General features: G+C 57.3%; 1 protein-coding gene across 1 annotated transcript in view; it reads left to right on the forward strand.

The window, feature by feature from the left end:
* Positions 1–5,082: 5,082 nt before the first annotated feature.
* Positions 5,083–23,998, forward strand: part of RAB11FIP5 (RAB11 family interacting protein 5) — a gene marked incomplete at its 5' end in the record, with an annotated part of 29,447 nt that continues 10,531 nt past the window's right edge. Inside the window, 3 exons of the mRNA XM_017737371.1 lie at positions 5,083–5,270; positions 13,532–13,971; positions 15,650–16,373. Coding sequence (XP_017592860.1) covers positions 5,083–5,270; positions 13,532–13,971; positions 15,650–16,373 — 1,352 coding nt within the window. The remainder of the gene's footprint in view (positions 5,271–13,531; positions 13,972–15,649; positions 16,374–23,998) is intronic.

Below are 23,998 nucleotides of genomic sequence, written 5' to 3' on the forward strand. Positions count from 1 at the left end.
GGCCCCGGGTGGGCGTCAGGGGGACACTGGGTGCCCTTGGTGGGCGTCAGGGGGACACTGGGAACCCCAGGACGGGCGCCAGGGGGTCACCGTGTGCCCCGGGGTGGGCACATGGAACCCCCGTGTGCCCTGGGATTGGTGTCGTGTGGTCCTGGTGTGTCCCAGCGTGGTGTCACGGCATCCCCGGTATCCCTGGAGGGGCGGCGGGGTCGCTGCGTGCCCCAGGGTGGGCACAGGGAGCCCCCAGGTGCCCTGGCATGGCTGTCACTGGACCCCCGTGTGGCCCCGGACGGGCACTGCGGGGTCCCTGGGTACCCAGCGCGGGTGTTGGAGGAGGAAGGACATCACGGGTTCCATGGACACCCCAGGGATGTGCCACAGGGATTAGGGTGTGGCGGGGTCCAGGCGTGCCCCGGGAAGGGCTTTCCAGGCATTCATCCACCATCCGTGGGCCGTGCCCGCCTCAGGAAGGGTCTCAGGGGGCCCTGGGAAAGTGTCCCGAGGGTGGGCTGGCGTGGGGCCGTGTGTGACCCCGGAAGGACACGGGGGATCGCGGGGCCTGTGGATGCTCCAGGAAGGACATGGTGGCAGGGGTGGGACACCACGTGTGCTCCAGGAAGGTGTCCTGGAAGAGGGGCTGGCTCGGGGTCTCTCCGTCCCCATGGAAGGGGGGACAGGTCCCGGGGGACAGGATGGCCCGAGGTCTCTCTGGTCCCGGCAGGGTTTTCCCGGGGTCTGTCTCTCCTGGGAAGCCGTGGCACAGCTGCACTCGTGGTTTGTCCCCTGCTGGCTGTGGTGGCTTTGCAGCCCCCCTGTTGTCACCTGCTTTTTGACGGTGCCGCAGGAGGGTCCTCAGTTTGGGGGTGCAGACCCCAGCCCCGTGCTGCCTCCAGCACAAATCCCTGTGCGTGGGGGGAATTGCTGATCCTCTTCCTTCCCCAGAAGGGTTTCAAACAATCGTAATGTTTTCGAGCCTTTGCCATGCACAAAAGATGCAGGAATGTGGCTGAAATTCCTTTAGGGAAGGCGTTTTGGGGGGTTTGTTCCATGCAGACCTGGCTGGGCCTCCGGCAGCGTCCCCCCTGTTCCCTGGCCCCCCGAATCCCGGGAATTCTGCTGGCTCGCTGCCCGCAGCTGAGGGCTTGGAGAGGAGCCTCCCTCGCCCTCCTACCCGGGGCAGCGCATTGATTAGCGTGAAAAGGGATTGGAAGAACTTTTCCCGTGGAGAAACGCAGCTCCACAGCCTTGGAGACTCCCGGCTGCCCTAAAATGGGAGCGTGGGCAGGGAGCAGAAATGAGCAACCCCGCAGTCACTGGCTGGGAGTTTCCCCCCGGCGTTTATTTTGCTTTTCTTAGCGAAACGCCGGGAGGCCGGGCGGTGTCTGAGGAGCTGGGTCGGGATTCTTGGGGCCTAATTGAAACCAGCGCCGACTGCGGGGCCTTGGGAGAGACACAACAGGGGGATGTGGACCAACTCCGGGGCTTGGGGAACGAGCCGGGAGCTGGGGCAGGGGCCTGGGGAGAGCCCCGCTCCGGGGGGACAGGTTTCTGTGGAGCTGTGCAAAGCAGGAGCCCCGCGAGGCCCCGCCAAGGCTCGGTCCCGTCTCAAAGGTCTTGTCAGGGGCCATTAATCCCACGGGAGCAACGTCCAGCCTGGCTGGACCCCACGCCATGGCCACGGTCACCCCGTGACACCGGTCCTGCAGCCAAGGGGGGATCTGGGCTGGGGGCTTTGGAGGAGGCTTCAGAGAGACCTTCCAGTGCCTGAAGGGGCTCCAGGAGAGCTGGAGAGGGACTGGGAACAAGGGATGGAGGCACAGGACACAGGAAGTGGCTTCCCAGTGCCAGAGGGCAGGGATGGATGGGATATTGGGGGAGGGATTTGTTCTCTGTGAGGGTGGGCAGGCCCTGGCACAGGGGGCCCAGAGCAGCTGGGGGGGTTCCCTGGTCCCTCGGAGGGGGCACGATGGGACTTGGAGCAACCTGGGATAGTGGAAGGTGTCCCTGCCCATGGCAGGGGGGGGATGGGATGAGCTTTAAGGTCCCTTCCAGCCCAGCCCATTCCATGATTCTCTCATTTGCTGTCTGTCTCCCTCCCTTCCTGTAGCTTTGCTTGCATAAGGAAAATTCACTTCCCCTTGTGGCATTTGGGATCACAAGAGCTTTTAAAACTCTTTATTTTCATCCGTGGCCCCCGAGGATGGAAGTGAGCACGGAAAAGACGACGGAAGCTCTCACCCTGTGCCCCGAGCACCTCCGCTCGCTCCAGCCCCAGAGCTGGAGGTGTCCCGAGGGTGGGTGGCAGCTCTGCAGCGTGGAGGGGCTGCACTGTTGTTTGGAGGAGAGTCCCAGGGGCTGGAGCTTGTCCAGCCAAGTGGGAGAAGGATCATGGGGAGCTCAGGGGGTTCTGGCTCTTTGAGAGGTTCCAACCGGCTCCGACGTCTGGCCTGGCCCCGCTGGAAACAACTTTGTTTAGGAGGAGACTTTGAGTCCCAGATTAAAAAAAAGCAAAACAAACAGAGGCCCCCACCCTCGGGGCCGGCCCTGCTGAGCCCACCCAGGCCTGTGCCGGGGAGATAACGGGGCTGTGGGGCTGAGCCTCTGCCATGCGCCGGGTTCTGGGATCCCATCCGCGCCCCTCGCTCCGGGCACAGCCCTGCTGCCAGCTGGAGTGGGAGCCTGCTCCAGCAAAGGATCCATTGTCAGTGTGCTGACCTTGCTCCCATTTCCCTGCTGATTTTTATTGCACAGAAACTTCACCGGTGATAATTATTATCCTTGTTTTCAGCTCGGTGGAAAATGTTCGTCAAACCTGGGCACTTCTCCGGGAAGGAGCCGCTGGGGGTGTTTACGAGCTGCCTCGTGCGGCTCACTCTGGGTCATTTCAGTGCTTTGCCAGAAGAAAATCAACTCCTGGAGTTGCACAAGAGCAGCCTGAGAGCTCTCATGGCCGTTTTGGGCATCCCAGGGTTTGTCCCACGCTCGGGCAGCTCCAGGGATTGGGCTTGGCAGGCACAGCAAGCTCCGAGCATCATTTCCCCCTTTGCACTTGAGCCTTTGTGCATCCAGAGAACCCTGGGCAGGACGCTGCTGGTCCTCACCTCCCTCCCCTGAGCTGATCCTGCAGTTCCCTGTCGTGTGCTCAGTCCCTGCAAAACCAGGATCCAGCCCAGGAAAAGAGGGGTTTTTGGGAACTCACAAGGCAGCTGCTGCTTCTGCTTCCCACCATCCAGGAAATGCCCTTGGAGTCCCCTGTGGGGGCTCATCCTGTGGGGTGGCAGTGAGCCAGGGAGTGTCCCCTCCACACCCAGCCCATCAGCAGGCACCTGGGAAAGCTGGAAGTGCATCCAGGGAAACAGGGTTCCATCCAAGAGATATTAGGGTGGGTTTGCCTGGAATCAGAGAATCCAGGGGGTTTGGGGTGGAAGGGACTGTAAAAGTCATCCAGTGCCACCCCTGCCATGGGCAGGGACAGCTCCCACTGTCCCAGGGTCTTCCAAGCTCCATCCAGCCTGGCCTTGGGCACTGCCAGGGATCCAGGGGCAGCCCCAGCTGCTCTGGGCACCCTGCGCCAGGGCACAGAGAACAATTCCTTCCCAGTATCCCATCCAGCCCTGCCCTCTGGCAGTGGGAAGCCATTCCCTGTGTCCTGTTCCTCCATGCCTTGTCCCCAGTGGACTTGGAGACCTTTCCCTTGGCCAAGTTGTAGCACCCCTGGGGTGAGCAGCGTGGTGGGGGGACATTGAGGGGGGACAGGAGGTGCCTGGAAACACCTGCAGGACTGGACCTTGGATCTCCCTGCTTGGGAACCCAGAAGATCCTTGATTTTGCTATGTGAGTGTGAGGCTGATGGTGGGGGGAAGCAGCAAACGTCCAAGATACACTGGACTGGCTAAAGCAAGCCCTCAGTGTCCACTCCCTGCTCTCTCCCTCTCTGAGGTACCATTTCCATTTGCCTTCTGTCCCAAAGGCCTCCCAGCCCCTGGGACACGGGAGATATTAGAGGTGCAAGCACAGACCTGCCAGAGCCCCAACGCCAGGGCTGTGCAGTGCTGGGATCTGTGTTTGAGGGGACCCTGAGTGCAGCAGGAGTCAGCAGTCCTGGCTCCGTGTTCCTGCAGTGACTTGCAGCTGCTCCCTGGCTGCTGCCTGGGCTGGGAGCGCCGGCCCTCGGTGTCCCTGCGGCAGGGAACTCGTCTGGGGGAGTTGTTCCCTCTGCAGAATTAGCTCAGCTCCCACTTCCTCAAAGCCCTTCTGTGCTGCACTTCCCTCTCCTCGTTCCCGTTCCTGCCCAGCTGTGGAGGCACCTGCTGCTGGGAGGGCTCTGGGCTTCTGTGGGGCTGCAGCATCCGTCAGCAAACTTCTCCAGCCAAAGTCACTGCTCTGGGACAGATTTGGGATGGGAGGTTTGAATCCAAGGGCAAAGAGCCCTTTTCCCTGTGGTCACAGTGCCCAGCAGGGCTGGTGAGGGTCTGTGAGGTGGCTGGGAGCACCAGGGAGCTCCTGGGATGAAATCCTCTGTTTGGGGCTGAAAATGCAGCTCTGAGGGGTTGTTGTGTCTGGGCTGAGGCAGGAAACGCCCTGGAGTGTTGAAATGCTGCAGGGAGGAGGGGGTGGGTGCTGCCAAAAGCCAGGTCAGGATGCTATGCTGCGGGCGGCACGGCGGGCAGCCAGGGCTGGGATGGCACCCGTGGTGGCCAGGGCTGGGATCTAATCTGTAGTGGCCAGCTGACCCCAGGCAAGCGTTTGCCCCAAGCTGGGAGCCCAGGGCAGAGGGCCAGGCTGCTCCACAGGGTGTAATTTTTTCCTACCTGCCCAGTTAACCCCATTTTCATGCAGTTGCCAATGCTGGTTTAAAGAGTTTAAGGCCCTTGCTCTGTTCTGCTGCAGGAAAACTGCTTTTTGTGTTTTTTAAAAGATATTTGAGTGGTCTGATCCCAGCTTTGCAAGTCTGGCACATTGGGTCTGGCGTGTCAGTGGCTGAGAGCACTGGCCCATCACCCTCCACCATCTTACAACCCAAAAAGCTGCAGACTCAGGCTTCTCCCTGTGTTTCGCACAGATTTTCCAGGGCCCTGATTGCCTCCAGCTGCACAAAAACCTGCAGCAGCTCGGAAAACACCCTGCCCCTGTCACTACAGAGCTCCAGACTGCGGGGAGCTGGTGCTGTTGCCTGTGCTGAGTTCAGCTGTGCTCAGTCCCTGCTCCAGGAGCCTCCTGGGTCACTCCTCCCGTCCCTCCGGAGCCTGGTGGAGTTCTTGGCAGCTTTGGTGAGCAGGGGGGAGGGGGGGCTCTGCTCCCCAAGGACAGGGAGCTTTGGGGGGATGCTCTTTGTGGCTCCTGGAGGAATCTGCTCGATGGTGGAGGAGTCCAGGGAAAGCCTGGCGTTCCACCACTGTCAGGTGGAAATGGCCTTTGAGCCCCTGCTGTGCCTCTCTCTCTGCCCCAGGCCTGTCAGAGCCTGTGCCTGGCTCAGGTGTGCTCAGACCTGCCATGGAATTCGCCTGCTCCATCAGAAGCCTGGCCAGGGCACGGGGTTTGGCTTCCCAGCCCAGGGTGGGGGTTTGGGAACTCCTTCCCTGCAGCAGCATCCCGTGGGCTCCTCCCCAGCTCTGCATTTCCAGGGGATCTCTTCACTGACAAATCCACCGAGGATGAAGGAGCAGAACCTGCTGCTGGGCTCAGGATTCACTCCTTTTTCCCGTTTCCCCCTTTTGACTCACTCCTGAGCACGGGTTGATGTGATGGATGAGCAATCCATGTGTGAGCTGTTCCCACAGTGGATGTAGCCAGTGTTTTAAGCTGTGTGGAGCCGGGGGGTTGGTGTCCCTTCCCTGGGATTGGTGTCCCTTCCCTGGGATTGCTGTCCCTTTGGAGAACAGGCATTCCCAGGCCTCTGGGTGCTGGTTCTCTGTGCAAGCCCTACCATGGTGCTTCTCCCAGCTGGAAGTGGAAAGGGATTCACAGCACATCGTGCTTCTCCTGCCCTCCCCGTGCCCGTGGAGGGGCTGCCAGGAGCAGGGGCTCCGGGGAACCTGGGCAGCAGCTCCTGGTGCTTTGCAGTCCTGCAGGGTGAGCTCAGTGCTTGGGCTGGTTTAACTTTGGATTCTTTGCAGCAGGGCAGGGGATCACTGGCACTGCCAGTGTCACACAGGGACCTTGTCCCCTGTCTGCTGGTGTCCAGGCAGCTCAGGTCACTCGGTGACCACAAGGGTGGTTGGCAGCTGGGAGGGCACAAACCATGGATGCTGTGGAGTGTGAGTGGATAAATCCAGCTGAGGTGATCGTGTCCTGACTTCTGCTGTTGCTGTCCCCAGTCGTAAATGTTTCATGCTGTTTTACAGCTCCTTAAATCTTCCCTCCTTCCCTCTTCCCACCTGTCCATCCTGTGCTAGAGAGAGGAAAAGCCTTGGATTTTCTCAGCCCAGAGTGATTTGAGATGAAGCTGCTGCCCGTGCTCTCATGCCAGCACTGTCCTGGTGGCTCAGAGCTCTACTCCATCCCTGGTGTCTATCCTGGTCCAAAAACTGTCCCATGCCATGCCATGCCATGCCATGCCATGCCATGCCATGCCATGCCATGCCATGCCATGCCATCCCATCCCATCCCATCCCATCCCATGCCATCCCATCCCATCCCATCCCATCCCATCCCATCCCATCCCATCCCCTGCTTGGCTCTGGCTGTGCCAGGATGGGCCTTGTCCATGGAGCACTGAGGTGCAGCAGGGTTCGTGCCCGGAGCACCATCCCTGGGGCACAGCCTGGGAGTGCTCCACCAGCTGGGACAAGAGCAGGGCTGGGCTTTTCCCTGGTTTTCAGGCTGCTCCCTGCCACTGAGTCCCTCTGGAGTGACAATATCTCTGTTCCTGGTTTGTGGGTATGGGACGAGCCCTTCAGCAAGTGCCAGTTGGTGCTGGGATTTTCTCACCTGGGTTCCAGTTGTCCCAGTGGAGCACCAGCACCATGCCCAAGGCTTCCTGCCCTTCCACACGGCTCCTGCTCTTCATTCCTGATGCGCAGCCCCTCTGGAGCTGGTCCTGTTGGAGCTGGAGCCTGTCAGAGGAGCAGGGCTGGGCTGCTCTGTTGTGTAAGGAGCTGGGGGTTGGTTGCCTCAAGCCTTGTTTGTGAGCACTTCTCGTAAGAACATTTGGAGAGATGAACTTCCCACCTCAGCTGCTCCATCCGCAGGGGAGTCAGCCTGTGTTTATTTTCCATCTGTGCTTTTAGCAGCTTGCAGGGATCACCTGGCAGGAGCAGCCATCCAAAACCAACACGGGAACCGGCGCTGCGGAAAGGCTTCCCAGCCCCGGCAGGGGAAGCTGGGGCAGGAACACGGAGCCAGACAAAAAAGCACAAAATTCCCCGGGGCTGGGTTGTTTTCCACCCTGTGCTTCCCCTCCCGGGTAGGTGAGCTTCCTCCTGGCCCAGCTGCCTCAGCTCCAGGCTCAGGGAAATGTCCCGGTGCTGGGCTCTCAGGGGGCTGTGCCGAGAGGAGCCAGCCTCAGTGTTTTCCCTGGATTGGCTTCTCCGTGCCCTGCCCTGCTCTGTCACTGTAGCAGCCCGGGTGAGCCTTGATTTGAGGCTTGGGGCTCTTCTGCCCAGCCGGGCTGACCTCGTTGCAGGGATGAATCAGCAGTAAATGCCAGCCTGGAGCAGCCTGGGAAGAGCCTCTGGCTCGGGGCTGGGATGTGTCTGTGTCCGCCTGCAGCTCGGGTTGGGCAGGGCAGGAGAATTCCTGCTTGGTTTAAGGTGAAACTCACCCCGCCCCACAGTGCTCAGTGCTTTTGGGAGGCTTTGGGGAAGCACCTGAAGTGGAAGTGCTCCAGGAATGCTCCAGCTGTGCCTCCTTCCCTGGTGCATCCCTGAACCCCAGGAGTCACCAAGGACTTCACTCCCCGAGGAAACTCCCTTGAACTCCCTGCTGGCCAAGCGCTGGGACCAGTCTGAGAGGGAAACTGGAGGCCCTGGCGCCCAGGGTGTGGTGAGCAGGGCTGGTGGGGCACAGTAGGTCCAGCTGAGCTGGAGCTTGGAGGGGAATCTTTTGGGGACCCCAGCCAGAGCCATCGGAGGGCAAAGGTGGTCCTCCCTGGAATAACCCATATCCTCCTGGGAATAACCCGTGTCCTCCCTGGAAGTGGAGCAGGGTGTGCCCCTGGCAGCTCTGAGCCGTGCTGTGTGTGCTGCCTTGCTCTCCTGATCTCATCCCAGTGTCCCTTGGTAATCCCGAACTGGTGGAATGAGCTCGGATCTCCCCGGGGCTTTGGGATGCTGACCCGGGAAGCTGCTGATGGGGTGGAGGCTTTGGCTGTGTGCTTGGCTCTGTGCTGAAGGAGTTGTTTGCTCCGGAGGGGATGTGGAAGGGACAAGGGGATGGAAAACCTCGGATCAGGGTCGGTGGTGCTTTCCTGTTGGGGCTGGCTCTGTGTCCTACCCATCCCAGCATTCTCTCCCCATCCAGGAGGTGCTGGGCCAGCCCAGTGCTCCCAACCCTGACGAATTTTCTCACTGATGGGGAGTAAACAGTGCCCAAGCATTCCCTTCTGTAGCTCCAGGACCCACGGGAATGTTTCTTGGAGCAGGGGTTCCCCGTGCCCCCCAAACTGTCCCCTGCTGCCCAGGGGAGGACAAAGCACAGAGGAGAAGGGAAGGTGTTTGCCCTGAGCGAATCCATCCCATCCTCACCCTCTGTGGGGTCGCTTTCCCTCCTTAACAACATTCCCGTGCTCCTGTTTCCATACCAGTGTTCTTCCCTTGGCTCAGCCTTTCTGCCCGGGATGCTGCGGGAGGATGAGGGCAGCCGTGGTTTTGGGAGCCCGGGGCTCCAGCAGCCCTGGGTGCTGCTCTCCGTGCCTCCGACTGATCCTGGCAACAGCAAATGTAAAAATAGACACGGGGTGCTGTCTCCCAGAGCTGCCTTTGGCACTGCTCCCTTCGGCTCTCCGTGGGGAGAGGGAGCAGAGAGGAGAGGGATTCACGGGGGGGCCGGGAGAGCTGGGATGTGCTCATTAACCACGGTGACCCAAATGAGTGAGCACAGCCCCACAGTGGGGGCTGGGGAGCCTCTGCCACAGCTGGCTGCTCCCGATCCGTGTGACAGCCCAGGAGTGGGAGCTGCAGACCCCTCGGAGCTCACAGGGCCTCCAGCTGCTTCCCCTTTCCGGGGAGTTCTCTGTTTGAGGTTTCCTCTCTGCCCAGCTGGGGTGAGTTGCTGCTTCCTTCCCCTCAGCCACCCCGGGCTGCTCTCCGGTGATGCCTTTTCCTGGTCTTAAAATCAAGAGTCATACATGGTTAGAAGGGGAAAAGGGATTTTACCTTGGTATTTATTTTAAGGATCCTTAGGTGCACACGTCCAGGTCATATGCATTGAAATGCACCCTGCCGAGTCTATGTCTGTGTCTCCCCCCAGCATTGGGTATAACATTATAGGTGTTACTAATTAGCAGATCTATCAAAGATTCCCCAATGAGAGACTCAAGTGAGCCCCCCTCCCCAAGGGACCTTCCCCAGGATGGTTCTATCTTGGTTTACAGAATATGTTTTGGAGAGGACCTTGAGGTCTGGGGCACACTGATCCCTGGCTACGAAGCTTCTAAAATGTTCAGTCTGTTAGCTTGACAAACAAGTCCAAGAATGTAGGCGAAAAGCACCAGGAATACAGAAGTTGTAAAAAGGTATAACGGGGTATAAAAGAAAAGGCAAAAATCTTCATGGCATCACCGGACCCTTCCCTGTGCATGGGTGGCAGATCCTGGGACCCCTCCTTTTGGGGATGCACAGCCGGCAGTGCTGGATCCATGGAGTGTCACAGGGAAGAATGCACATTTTTTAGCAAAAGCGAATTTCCCCGGCCTGTGGCTTGTGCCTTCCATCTGGCTGGAGCTGCACTCCCTGGCTGTGTCACCCTGGAGGTGTCCCTGGGCTCTCCGTGTGCCCAGCGCTGGGGGGTGTCAGCAGGACATCCCCTGGTAGGGCAGGGGGGCAGGAGCAGCTCCCCACAGGGCACATCTCCTTAGCTGGGAGCAATCCTGCTCCTGGTCCCCTCCAGCTCTGGCTCTGGGTCAGGACAGACAGTTTAATTGAATTTTAATTTGAATTTTGTAACCAGCAAAGGCTGGTGTGGGGCTGGGACCCCTCCAAACCTTGCTAGGAGCCCTCGGAGCAGGTGGCCGGAGGTGAGTGGCTTGTCCTGGGTGTCCTGTGCAGCGAGGAGCTGGATCCCAGCTGTGGCCTCCAAAACACCCCCAGGAAGCAGATCCTTGTGGATCCCTGCTGCTGGGTGTGCTTGGCACGGCTCCCTCCATCAGCCTGACTGATGTAACCCAGTTCTGCTCCTTCAGACCTGGGAAAGCGATTTCGTGGGCAGGAGCTGTTTGTTTTCCAGGCGCGTTGTCGGTTCCCATGAAAAAGGTCATGTCCCTCCCCAAGATGTGACCTTGGGTGGCCCCAGTCCAGAAACCCCCTCCCAGGACTGCCCCCGAGGGCAGCTTCTGGAAGAAATTGGGGAAGCTGAGGGCTGTGGGGTGGGGTTAATGGTGAAAAGCTGCTGTGGGAGTTTGTGTGTTGCTGTCTAGGACTCGATCCCTCCCCGATCCCTCTCTCCTGCTGCATCTCAGGAGTTTGCACCTCCCATTTCCACTGGAGCTGATTCATAAAAACCCCAAGCACACGACATGGAACAACTGAATCCTCCCAAACCCTCGTCCTGTGCCACAAACTGAGAGCTCAGCCTAAAAATAGCCCCGTTGCCTGTTGGAGATGTAGTCCCGACTGTTGATGAGGTCTTGGGAACCAAAAATAGCTCCTTAATCCCATGGCAGCATAAGAAGAGGTTTTTCCTTGAACGGCTGCTTTTTGCAGCAGCTCAGGCTCAGCACCCAAATTCCCTTTAATGCTCACAGGGTTGGAAGTGATGGGACGGGAGATGCTGGGAGTGTGTCCATGCTGTTCCATCTCCTCCTGGGGAGCTCCTGCCTTTCCTTACCTTAATCCACCCAGACTCTCCCTGGTTTTTTCCATGGGATGATGTGAGGTACAAAAACTCCTTTCAAAAGTTGTTCATCTTCCCTGTGAAATGATCCAGGCCCCCAGTCTCTCCTTCCCAGCTGCCAGGCTGCTGCAGCCCTTCCCTCTTGAGCTGCTTCCAGCTCCTGCATTAAAGTGAACAATGCCCTGTTGGATGTTCCAGGCAGCCTTTTCCCCTGCAATCCTTTGGGAATTGTCCTCCTGATGCACCTGCTCCCACTCCCTGCCAGTGGCTCAGCTGTTCTGGGCTGGTTTTGTTGCTGGTGCCTTGCTCTAAGGGGTTAATGCTGCTTTTTTCCATGGATTTTTTTTTTCCCTGCCTGGATATTTTCAAGCTTGCAGCCTGGGTACTGAAAATTTTGCAGTGGGCAATGGATGGGGTGGGATACGTGAGTGGTGGGAACAGGAATGGGTTCACTGGGGTTTAATTCCATGTCTGTGCCCAGCAGATCCCAGGCATTGTCCCTCCTGCACTTGTGTGGTGAAGGACCTGGGTGCTTCCAGCTGTGCAGCTGGAATATTTATCAGGGAATTAGGGGACTTTGTGTCCCCTTCAGAGAATCCTGGACTGGTTTGGGTGGGAAGGGAGCTTAAAGCTCATCCAGTGCCACCCCTGCCATGGGCAGGGACACCTCCCACCATCCCAGGGTGCTCCAAACCCCTGGGTCCAGCCTGGCCTTGGGCACTGCCAGGGTGTGGTGTAGCATTCCCAGGCTTCTGAGCTCCTCCCTTCATCCAGGCTGTGATAACTTCCCTGGCAGAAATTCAGGAACTCCTGGAGGACACAATTCCAGTCTTCTCCTCACCCTGGTGATTCCAGCATGGTCACACCCGCCTCCATCCCATCCCATTTTCCTTCCCTATTTTTTTTCTTCTCAGTGACTTCACTCACTGGGATTTTTATTTTCTGGGAAATGGTTAAGGCATGTCCAGAAGCGTCTTCAGCTCCCATTGCTGTGTTTCTCCTGGGAAGCACAACACAGAAATAGGATCTGTCCTGAGCCTGCAGATTTCCTTGTGCCTTGTTAAGGGGGATTTTAATCAGAAATTCATTTAATACTTGGATCTGGGAGGGATCAGGGCTGTGGCTGTGCTGGGTTCCTGCTCATCCTGCTGCACTGCCCCGGGAAGTGGTGCCTGGGACTGGCAGAGAGATGGAGCATCCTGTGGGGAGCAGGGGGTGAAGTGATTTTTGGGAAGGAACGGTTCCCTCGTGGCCTGTGCTTGGTGCTGCCCCACTGGGATGTGGAAATGGAGAACCAGAGGGTGGCCCTGGGCATGTCCTGCTTTGGTGTCCCCAATCCCACCCCTCCTTCCCCCTGGCAGGAACCCAGACCCCTCTCCCATCCCATTCCAGAGGCTGCTCCATGCCCTGCCAGCTGCCAGCCCATTCCCTGTGGAAGCATCGGGACCTAAATGGAGGTTGGGGGTGTTTTTGCCTTGTGCATGAATGGTTTGGAGGCTTTTCCAATGTTCCTTCCGTTTCTACGGGCAGAGCTCTGGAGCCAAGTCTGTGTCTGGGGTTTTGTGTGGGGTGGGACAGTGGGAAGCATTCCCAGTAATCCGCTGTGGAATCAGTGGGAGCTTTGTGCTGGATATGGCCAATAGCTCCTGGAGCTGTCACTAGGCAGGAGAATTCCGTCATCCAGCTGTGGGAATGTGGGAATTTCCCCCAAATCAGTAACCTGGGAAGGCTGGGGTTGTGTTGGGTGGCGTTGGAGCTGCACAGCAGCTGCTCCTTCCCATAAAGAATTCCCGGGATGCATCATCCTCTAAGTGCTTGATCCAAGGACACTTCCAGGCAAACCTGAACATCTTTATTTGGGTGAGACACGGAAGGTCTGGCAGAAAGTGGATTTAATGGATGCTCTTGAGTTCCTCTGCCATTCCGGGTCAGTCTCTGCTGAGAGGATCCCCTGAGTCACCGGCTCTGGGATATTTAAATCATGAGCACAAAATGCTGGCGGTGTTGTCTCCTTCCAAAAACGGGTTCCCAGCTTTCCCTGGAAAATCCCAGTGGTGTCTGACAGCGGGGTGAGTGAGGTGCTGTTTTCTGGGTTATTTGGTGGAAGGGCAGCGTTTGGGGTAAGGACACTGGTGGAGATGGAGCTGCAGGGGCATCAGGGAGGGGTCAGGTCCCGTGTGCCAGCTCCGTGTGTGGTGTTTGTGTCTCTGACTTGGGGTTTGGGTGACATCTGGGACACTTGGATTAGAATCCCAGCATCACTGAGGTTGGAAAAGCCCTCCAGGATCATGGAGTCCAACCTGTGCCCAATCCCCACCTTGTCTCCAGTGCCATGTCCAGGCTTTCCTTGGACACCTCCAGGGATGGGGACTCCACTGCCCTGGGCATATCCAATGTTTTCCAGCCCTTTCCCTGGAGAAACTCGTGCTGGATAGCCCTGGTGCTTTCTCCCACCCAGCAGCATCTTCTCCAAAGTTCTCCTGGCTTGTGGCTCTTGGAAGTGACCGAGGGCCCTTTCCTTTCCTTTCCCCTCTGGCTGCAGGTGGCACAAGCTGCACTCCAAGGCTGGGAAGAAGGAGAAGGAGCGCGGTGAGATCCTGGTGAGCATCCAGTTCACACGGAACAACCTCACCGCCAGCATGTTCGACCTGTCCATGAAGGACAAGCCGCGCTCGCCCTTCGGGAGGCTGAAGGACAAGGTGACAGGCAAGAAGAAGTACGACCTGGAGTCGGCCTCTGCCATCATCCCCAGCAGCATGGGAGCCCTGGACATGGAGGACGACTTCGAGCTCGGGGGCAAGAAGTCCAAGGTCAAGGGCTTCTTCCTGAAGAACAAACTGCGCAAGTCGTCCCTGACCCAGTCCAACACGTCCCTGGGATCCGACAGCACCATCTCCTCTGCCAGCCTGAGCATGGCAGCAAATGCCCCTGAGGTGCCCAAATCCCCGAGCAGACACGGCAGTCTGTCCATGGAGCGCTCTGGTAAGAGGATCAGGCATAATCCCCCCCGGTTTTCCCCCTTCCTTTCTTTGCAAGGGACTTGAGACTTTCTTGCAACTCTGTTAACTCACTGGTTACCCAGTGACAGAACCAGGGAAATGTGGAATTGGTTAGGTTGGAAAAACCCTGCAAGACCATGGAGTTCAGCCATTCCCCAGCACTGCCCAGGCTACCACTGCCCATGTCCCCAGGTGCCACATCCACAGGGCTTTTAAAGCCCTGCAGGGATGGGGACTCCACCCCTGCCCTGGGCAGCTGTGCCAGGCCTGGACAGCCCTTTCAGCAGAGAAATTTTCCCTGAGCCTGCCCTGGCCCAGCCTGAGGCCGTTCCCTCTCCTCCTGTCCCTGTTCCCTGGGAGCAGAGCCCGACCCCCCCGGCTGCCCCCTCCTGTCAGGGACTTGTGCAGAGCCACAAGGTCCCCCCTGAGCCTCCTTTGCTCCAGGATGTCACTAAGAGGTGACCTCCTGCACAAACCCCTGAGATCTGTGTCCTGGCACTGAGGTGTTTGCCAGAACAGGGAGGAACATCCCAGATTTTGCTTTTCCATGCCTCACCACGAGCTCCCAGGATCTGAGGGCTCTTCAGGGCTGTTTGTTCTTGGCCCCTCCAAGCAGTCCCTGCAGGAAGGCCCTGGCTGGGCTGGGCTGGGCTGGGCTGGGCAGCTGCTGGCCCTGCCCTGGGTCACGGCTCTAATGAGCCGCCTCCAGTTTGCAGGCAAAGCCGAAACGGGGCCCGGCTCCGGTGATTAAAACAATCTGAGCTCTTGGCACTCCCAGGGCAGCGATTTACAAACAAAAAAGGCCCTTGTAGGGAATTAATTCCCCCTTGGAAACAAATATATAATTAAATGGTTTAATTGGCTGCAGACAGCACATTGCCAGCTTGGGTGCGAGTCCCCGGGGAGCCATGTGGCTTCTGCTGGGTTACATTCCCATGCTGGTCCCATCATCCTTGGGATGAGCCTTCCAGCTACTGGGAGCTTCCCTTCCCATGGCAGGGGGGTGGAACTGGGTGTTCTTTAGGGTCACCTCCAGCCCCAGCCATTCAGTGGTTCTGTGAAGGAAGCAGCACGTCCAGCTGGGAGGGACAGCAGCTGTGTCAGTCGTTCTCAGGTTCTCCATGATTTTTACCCCCAAAAACTGGCAGTAGCCACAAGGTCATAGAATCACGGAATTGTTGAGGTTTGAAAAGATTTTTAAGATGATCAAGTCCAACCCTCAAGGCAGTGGGAGGGAGCTGCAGGCACTGGACCCTCCTGGCTCATCACACCAAGCAGTGGCCTGGAGCTCACAGCCGCATCGTCCCCTGTTCCGTGCAAACTCCTAAGTCACATGGAAGCTTTAAAACCCTCTAAGGAGCTTCTGGGGAGTTCCTTGCATTTATTATCAACCTCAGATCCTCTCAGATCCTCTCAGACAATGGGTTTGTCATCTCACAGAGCCTCCTCTGGGGTCCTCCCCTGCTGGGCTGGGGGACGATGTTGTGTCTCCTGTATGGCTGCACAGCTGTGAGCTGTGCTTTGCATTTCCAAGAACTTAATCCCGTGGAGCCCAGGAGGGAGAAGGCCGGGTTGATTTCCCAGATCTGTTCAGGGTTCACAGGTGGAAGATAACGATGCTGTGCCTGTGGCCTGACCTGTTCTGTGTTTGCTTCCCCCAGCGAAGGACCTCCTGCCCTCCCCGAAGCTGACCCACAAGAGAGCGTTCAGCGACGACGTGTCCCAGGTCAGCCCGGTGCTGGAGCCCAAAGCCACCCAGAGCCCGAAGCCAAAGAACGACCCCATGTCCCGCTCGTCCCTGTGCATCAACGGCAGCCACGTGTACGGGGACGAGGCAGCCCCGAGGAGCCCCGCAGGCCTCTCCACCAGCTCTGCCCCCCTGCCCGTGCCCAGCGGCCCCCGCAGGCAGGACGAGGCTTTCGGCTTCACCCCCCTGCACCCCAACCCCCAGGAGGTGCCCTGGGGGCTGGGCAGCCTGGAGAGGGCCCAGCAGAGGGACGAGCCCAGGTTCATCCCGTCCCCTCCCAGCCTGGCCCTGCAGGAAGAGCTCAAGGTGTCCACCAAGGCCGTGACCCTCAGCAACCACCTGGGCAGGGCCAGGATGGAGGAGAGCAGTCGCCTGGAGAGCAAACCCACCCAGGCTGCGGTTCCCCTGGGCTTCTCCGCGGAGCCAGCCAAGGACAGGCCGCCCGAGGACACCAGGAAAGAGGACAAGAAAGCCAAGGGAGGCTTCTTCCACCACGGGGGCACCCGGAGCGACGCGGGAGGCAAAGGCCAGGGGGACAGAGGGACCCCCGTCCACGCCTCGGCTGCGGGGGATGAGAGGAGTAAGAGCAGCGGCTGGTTTGGGTCCAAGGAGCCCAAAGAGTCCCCTCAGAAACCCAGGTCAGTGGAAGGGGGTGTGGAGGTCCAGGCTGGCGATTCCTGCCCCAAATTCCTGTCTCCAGCAGATCTGCTGGCCAGAGCTCCCGGACGCTCCCGGGCCTCGGTGTTCAGGCAAGGTTGGAGCAGGGAAAATGCTTCCTTGCTCTTAAATGTCACAAAGGGAAGGGGATTTTCCTGCATCCTCCCCTGGCTTCTGCCAGAAACCACCTCTGCAGGGTGTGGGATGTGTTTTCCACCCGGGGAAGGGAGGGATCCCCTCCATGGAGAGGTTTCCCTCTGCAGAGGTGGGGCTCAGTGTAGTCATACCAAGTGGTTCTGTGGCCTCAAAATGCAGATTCATTATCCTTCAATGAGCTAAAAAAGCTTCTCTGGCAGTCAGGCTGGGATGTGGGATATCAGGACGTGTAATCACGTTATTTTTATGAGTCCCACCTTCTTCTGTAGGGTCTGCTCAGGGTGCAGCACTTTGATAACGTGAGGTATCATTAATATTCCCGAAGTAATCCCAACCCTGCTCTTTCCTGTTGCCATCCCAGCCAGCCTTCCCTTCTCCCAGTCTCGACTCTCTAACTGTTCTTGCTTTGTGTGGTGATTCATCCCTCCGGATCCTCAGGTTTTGTGGTGTTTGTGCTGTTCCTGTGAGGAATTTATCACCCGTGTCCACCCCTGGAGCCCCTGGAGCTGAGCTGGCAGTCCAGAGGTCGAGGGTGTTGTCAGTGAGAGGCAGGAAATGGGGTTAAAACCAGCCAGAGAAAACAACCAGCACTTGAGAGCTGGCTCAGTCTGCAGCGTTGGTTTATTAGAGGGGTTTTCTGATCTGGGCTGACTTTAACCTAATTTCTTAAGCAGAAGGATTTGAGTTCAGTCTGAGCCTCCTTTCATCAGGAGGGCACTCCTGGTTTATTCCACGTATGCAGATTCCCACATTTTTAAAGGGATGAGTACATCCCTCAGCCTGGCTCCAGAACCAGCCCCAGAATTGCTCCTTTCCACTGGGAGGTGTTGTGCTCGTGGTGGCCTTGGGGCTGCACAGGCAGAGCTGGGGACACTGGGACAGGCAGGAGCTGCTTCCCTGGCTCAGGAATATCAGGAATACCCCATCCCACAGGCCCTGAGCTCTGTCCCACAAAGTCCATCCCTGGGAAGGGAAAGCTGGGATGGGAAGGAGCAGGCAGGATGTGGGAGCTCTGTCCTGCTGCAGCAGCAGGAGAGACAAGGATGAGGTCTGGGAACTGCTGTGGTGCATCCCCATGGATGGGTCTGGCATTCCCTGTCCCTGGCAGTGCCCAAGGCCAGGCTGGACAGGGCTTGGAGCACCCTGGGATGGTGGAAGGTGTCCCTGCCATGGCAGGGGTGCAGTGGGATGATCCTTCAGGTCCCTCCAACCCAAGGCATCCTGTGATTCTGTGGTTCCCAGGAGACTCAGACCCCAGGCAGGGGTTTGGTGTCACAGCTCAGTGCAAGATTTGTGATGAGCCTGAAGGACTCTGGTCTCTGCATCCTGTCCTTGAGGAAAGACAGAGTATTCCCACTCATGATTGTTCTTTTAATTTTTCTTTCTAATTTTGGGATAATAAACCTGCTGGTTAAGGCCTAGAATGAAAAATCAAGGTTTAAAAATCCTGCTGTATCCAGGCAGTGACTCCACAAGTGCCTGAGGCAACCAGGGAAGCACTGTGGGGATGGGATGGGATGGGATGGGATGGGATGGGATGGGATGGGATGGGATGGGATGGGATGGGGAGGAGCTGCCCTCAGCATCTCCCTCTGGAGCCTTTTCCTTGGGAAATGGGTGAGAAACCTGCAGGTTTTCCCCTCTTGGCAGTTCTGGGAAGGAGGCAGGGAGGGCCATGCCTGCCCAGATCTTCTGCTGGACACTGATTTCAAGGCAGGGATGTCTGATCCAGCTGGAATTCAGTTCCTGTCCATCCAGCCCAGTGGATAATCACCAGGAGTGCCCCTGAACACTGCTGGTTTCTAACAGCTCCCTGCTTTCCTGGACTCATCCCCAGCGTTGCTCCTTTCCCAGAGGGTTTCCACTCCATGGGTTTTTTTAAATCCACCTCAGTGCTCACAGTTTAATCTCAAGCTCAGTTGGAGCCGAGCTTTGCTTGGAGTCGCTTTGCCGAGGACTTGGTCAGTCTTGTGAGGAGAGACTGGGATGAGCTGTGTGGCAGCAGCTCCTCTGGCCTGGATTTTCTCTCCCAAAAATAGGAATGGCTTCAAAGCAGCACGGGCTGGAGGGAAGGAATTCACAGATGCCCCTTTTGGGGCGTTGAGAAACATCCCAGTGGGTCTTAAGTGCAGTTTGCAACTGAGAATGGGAAATAATGAGCTTAAACTGGAGCAGAGGGGATTGAAAGCAGGAGTTGGGAGAAGTGTCTGATGGAGGAGGGGGAAATGCTGGAGCTGCCTGGCTGGGAAGGGATTTGTCCCTCCCAGTGACCAGGGTTTGGCACTGGGATAATTGCAAACCTTTGGGGAGCGCTACAAGAAGCATTTGGGGACTGAGTCTGAGTCCTTCCCATCATCACAGGGACAGGGTTCGTCTCTGCCCTGGTTTTCCAGTGCTTCAGTTTTCCTGGCCATTCATTATGACATCATTACTCATTTTAATTAAACAGAACTGACCTCTCTGATTTTATTTTGCTTCCTTGCGCTGAACAACCTCGTGGGCCAAGCTGGTGATTCAGGTCAAAGAATCAAAGAAGAGCTTTTTAGGTCTTGGCAGCTTCGAACTGCCAGAGGGCAGGGTCAGATGGGATATTGGGAAGGAATTCCTGGCTGGGAAGGTGACGAGGCCCTGGAATGGAATTCCCAGAGAAGCTGTGGCTGCTCCTGGATCCCTGGAAGTGCCCAAGGCCAGGCTGGACATTGGGGCTTGGAGCAGCCTGGGATAGTGGGAGGTGTTCCTGGGCATGGCAGGATGGGGTTTAAGGGCCCTTCCCACCCAAACCATTCCAGATTCTCTGATCTCTGGGGGATCTCTGATGTCCCTCTGCAGCTGAGGAGCTGTTCAGTACCAGTGTCACGTGTGGAACTGGAGATGAGTTAACCCTTGCTCTGGAGAGAACTGAGCAGTTTTAAGTCCTGGTTTATTTGCAGAAAGGACCTTTTCCCTCCTGCTCTCCTGACTCTGGAAACTTCAGCTTTGTGGCTCCTGCCAGCAGCACCTTCTCATCTTTTTGCCCACCTTGGATAGGCTACATTTAACCCGGAGCTGAACGTGGTGAGAAAGCATCAAAATCAGTCACTGTGCAAGACCAAACCCTCAGCCTGTGATTAGTTAACAGGTCTGTAATTAGAAGGATGGTTTGAGTTCGCCTGCAGCAAAGCCCAGCCTGGCACAGCTCATCTTTACCCACTTGCTCTGCCAAACATGCCCTTCCCAAAATAAGGAGCTGCTGCCTTTGGGCTGGGTTTAACCAGAGCTTTGTAAAAAGGGTTTTGTTCTGTGCCAGGTGGGTTTTGCTGAGCCATCAGTGTGGGAGCTGGCTCTGCAAACCTGTCCGTGCTCACTGGGGAGAGAACTGGGCATTTCTGCCTTCAGCCCTTATTCCCACCCGCTTTTCCTGGATTCTTCTCAGGGAAGCAGGTCCCAAAGGCTCTGCTCTTCATCCCTGGCTCTGCTAATCCCTGTGAGCTCCAGGCTTTGATCCTGGATGGGATGGGAGCAGTAGGAAGGTGGTGTTTGCTCTTTGGAGGCTGAATAAAAGCCTGGTTGGGGTTTGTTGTTTTGAGGTCAGGTGGTTGAGGGTTGTATGCAAGGAAGAAGCTCAGCAGGTTTATTTGAGGCAAAGCCTGGGGCTAAAAGAATCCTTTACATGTTCCCAGGGTTTCCTCCAATGTTATCAGAGCTCTGCAGCTCCTGCTTCCTGTGGAGAATCCTGATGATAAAATGGGGCTGCATCTTAGGCCTGGCAACAGGAGGAAAGGGAAATTGTGCTCTGTCCTGTAAAAACAGGAGCATCAGTTCCATTCTTGGGTTCAAGCCCCTTCCCAGGGTCCATAGCCTTGTGTCCAGCAGTGTGGCCAAATACTGACTCAGTTCCTCCCTGCTCCTCATGTGCTCCCAAAGAGTGCCTTTCCTGAATGCCGGGAGTGGCAGGAAGGTTTGGAATGGCTGGAGCAGTCCTTGGCCAGGCTGGGAGCAGAGGGATGGAGTGTGGATGTTGTGGCAGCCCCTCCAAAGCCAGCAGGACTTCCAGAGCAGAGCCTGGGAAGCTGCAGGGTTTGAGGAAGAGGGAGATGAAGGCCCTGACGTGAAACCAGGGCGTTGTGGATAACAGGGATGCTGTGGATGAATCCATGGGAGCCATCAGCATCCCAACTCTGGCTCAGGGATTGTATCCAGGTGAGTGCAGCGCTGCCCACCTGCCTTGGACCAGCCCTGGGCACGGAGTGGGATCTGTGTGAGGGGCCTGCAGGGCTGGAAAAGGGCTCTTTGTGCTGCTGAGCCTGCGCTTCCCAGGGAGGGACACGAGGATGGAGAGCTGGATCCAGAGCTGGCACCAGCTCAGCCCTGGTGAGGCCAATGTGCTTTGGCACTGCCCAGGTAAAGCCCAGCCCCGCTCCCGCTCCTAAAAGTGGGACTTGGGGGTTGAAGTTTGCATCTCCCTGGGTTCCTGCTGCCCAGATTTCTGCTATTTTTTTAAATTCCCGTGGTTTTGAGGGCAAATGTCTGTAAAGGAGGAATTGTCCATTTTAGTTGGGATGATGGACAGGTGAGGCCCAAGGGAAGAGCAAAGTGGTTATTGCACAGATAATTATTACTGATCGTTTATAGATTATTACAGGTGATTTATTATGGAGAAATCCAGTCCTTCCACCTCTGGAATTCCTATTTGAAATATATTCCATGACTCCTTCCCGCTGGTGCTCCCACCCTGTACAAAAATGTCCCGGGCTACTGTTCCCATCTCTTCCCAACCCCTTCCTGCACAATTCCTGGTGTGCCAGCCCTGCTCATGCCGCTGGGAGGAAATTCCTGATCCCTGCTGCTGCAGGATGCTCCAGCACCTCGATCCTGCTGGTTTCCCACCCAGGTGAGCCCTGTCCGTGGGCAGATGGGGCCAAAAGCAGGTTGGGAGTGGCAGTGCACGGCACATCCCTGGATCCAGCCCTCCTGGGAGGAATTTTCCACTTGAGCTCAGCACAGCTCTTCCCCTCAGCACATCAGGGCTGGATTCATCCCTGCCCTTCCCAAACTCCTGCTTCTCCAGCGCATGTGCTGTTTTCTGCTGGTGGTGCAGAGTCCCCCAGCCTCCTGCCGCCAGGCTGGGACTGCAGAGCTCTGCCCTCAGCCTGAAACCCAGGCTGGGATCCGTGGGGAGAAATCTCCCTGCATTGAACAAGCTGTTTCCAATAGACTTTTTCCATCAGGGGGTTGCTCAGCAATATTTTATTTCCTTTTTTTTTTTTTTTTTTTTTTTTATTGCTGCGAGGCTCAAAGGCGTCTGTGAAGTGCTGCCAAACAAATAAATGAGGGCAGGGAGGTACCCGCGATTTATTTTGGCTGGCGGAGCCATGTGCTGGGAATGGGAGGGGAAGGAGGAGAGGAGGAGGAGGAGGGTGAGTCAGCGTTTCAGTGCTGCAAAGAGCTGCTTCCATCAGGCTGCTGCAAGCGGAGGTTTCCCTCTAGAGGAATCCGCCGTGCTCCGCTCCTGCTTTCACCGAGCATTTCCAGCATCCTCCCTCGGGGAGAACAGACTGGGAAATGGGGCTCCTTGGGGGCAGAGCAAGGCTCCTGCCAGCGCCAGGCTGGTGGCCAAAGCAGGGATGTTTGTCCCAAGGAATGGGGTCGAACGGTGACGCTGCGATTTGAAATCCCAGTGGAAAGTCACAGATTCTCAAACGGCCTCAGGGTAGTCCTGGGGAGGCTCAGGTTGGATGTTGGGACAATTCCTTCCTGGAAAGGTTTGTCCACCACTGGCACAGCTGCCCAGGGCAGGGGTGGATTCCCCATCCCTGGAGGGGTTTCAAAGCCCTGTGGATGTGGCACCTGGGGACATGGTCAGGGGTGGCCTGGACAGTGCTGGGGATGGTTGGAGTTGGTGATCTTGGAGGGCTTTTCCAACCTAACATTCCATGATTTTTCTGCCTGTAGTTTGCAGCCAACAAACCCCTGAACAAACCCCAGTGGGTCCCAGAGAGAGTAAAAAAAACAGGAATGGGGTTGAGACACAGAAAGGAAATTTCCACAGTGGAGTTGAAGGAGGAAAAGCAAAATCTGACAAAACAAGATGGATTCAAGTTCTGTCTTTGTATCTTTAGCCAACACCAGCAGGTCCAGCACCCCAGGACTCCCATCAGGACTTTACAAGGGCTGGGGGAACAGGACACAGGGAATGGCTTCCCACTGCCAGAGGGCAGGGATGGATGGGATATTGGAAAGGAATTGTTCCCTGGGAGGGTGGCCAGGCCCGGGATCCCTGGCAGTGCCCAAGGCCAGGCTGGACACTGGGGCTTGGAGCAGCCTGGGACAGTGGGGTGGGACTGGGATGGGCTTTAAGGTCCCTCCCAACCCAAACCATCCCATGAGGACTTGGGAAATGGAGACAGGATCATCTTGGGTGGGTTTGAGGAGGCCTTGAAGCTGTTCCTGCAGCAGTGCAGGTGGGGATTGGTGCAATTTGGGATACCCAGGCAAGGGGCTGCCCTGGCATCAGCCACCCCTGAGGAGGGAACTTCACCCACTCAGCTCCTGGCAGCTGGGACGGTCATTAGCAGCCAGGGCTCATTAGGAGCCTGCAGCTGATTAATGCTCTGCAGCCATTTAGAGCTGGAGCCCAGCAGAGCTGGATCAGCCCTGGATGCTCTTACTCAGCACTGAGGGATGTTCAGGCAGAACACAAGGGATGGATCTCCGTCTGCACCAAATCCTGGAAGCAGTTCCAGCAGGACAAGCAGAGGTGGGGCTGGGGCGTGTGCCCCTCGCAGGCACCCTGAGATCGTGGTGGTTGGACCTTGCCACCTTCCCTTTCCAGCTGGCAAGGAAAATTTGCCATGTTTTGCCCTGTTAAAATCTCTTTGTGGATGTTGTGAACTCACCCAGCTGAGTGGTCACATACTGAGCAGCTGTTCCCTTACATTCGAGGGGGATTAGGGAAAAAGGTCCAACCCTGTGCTGATCTCCAGGCCGGGAATGCCGGGAGAGGTTTTCCTCTAAGCACAGAGTGGCTGCCAGGCTGGAGTGGTTTGTGCCTCGGGGTCCATCAGCTCCTCCCATAACTTCTGGAGACTTTCAGTGCTCACGAAGAGCTCACACCCCTGTGGGGTGCGTTCCTGGTTGTTCCTCCCTGGTGCGAGCAGGAGAGGACGCGGAGCAGGGCCGGGCTGTGCGGGGCCCAGGATGGGCACGGCCACCACTGCTGCTCTGTGACAGCAGGAGAGGGCACCCACGAGCCGTGCGTGCCCCGAGGGAGCTGCAGGTTTGCGTGGGGATGAAGGGGCTGAGGCTTTGTGTTGTCCCTGAGTTGGCAGTTCCCTTCGGCGGTGTCTGGGTGTGGCCCGTGGGTGCTGGAGCGGAGCCGGTCGCGCTCGGCCGCTCACCGGGAGTGTTCCCTGCCCACAAACTGGGATGGGAGACTTTGGTGGCATTGATGGCTCTCATTGGTGACCTTTCC

The sequence above is a fragment of the Corvus brachyrhynchos genome, unplaced genomic scaffold (assembly GCF_000691975.1).
Source record: "Corvus brachyrhynchos isolate BGI_N302 unplaced genomic scaffold, ASM69197v1 scaffold85, whole genome shotgun sequence".
In the NCBI taxonomy this organism is placed as follows: domain Eukaryota; kingdom Metazoa; phylum Chordata; class Aves; order Passeriformes; family Corvidae; genus Corvus; species Corvus brachyrhynchos.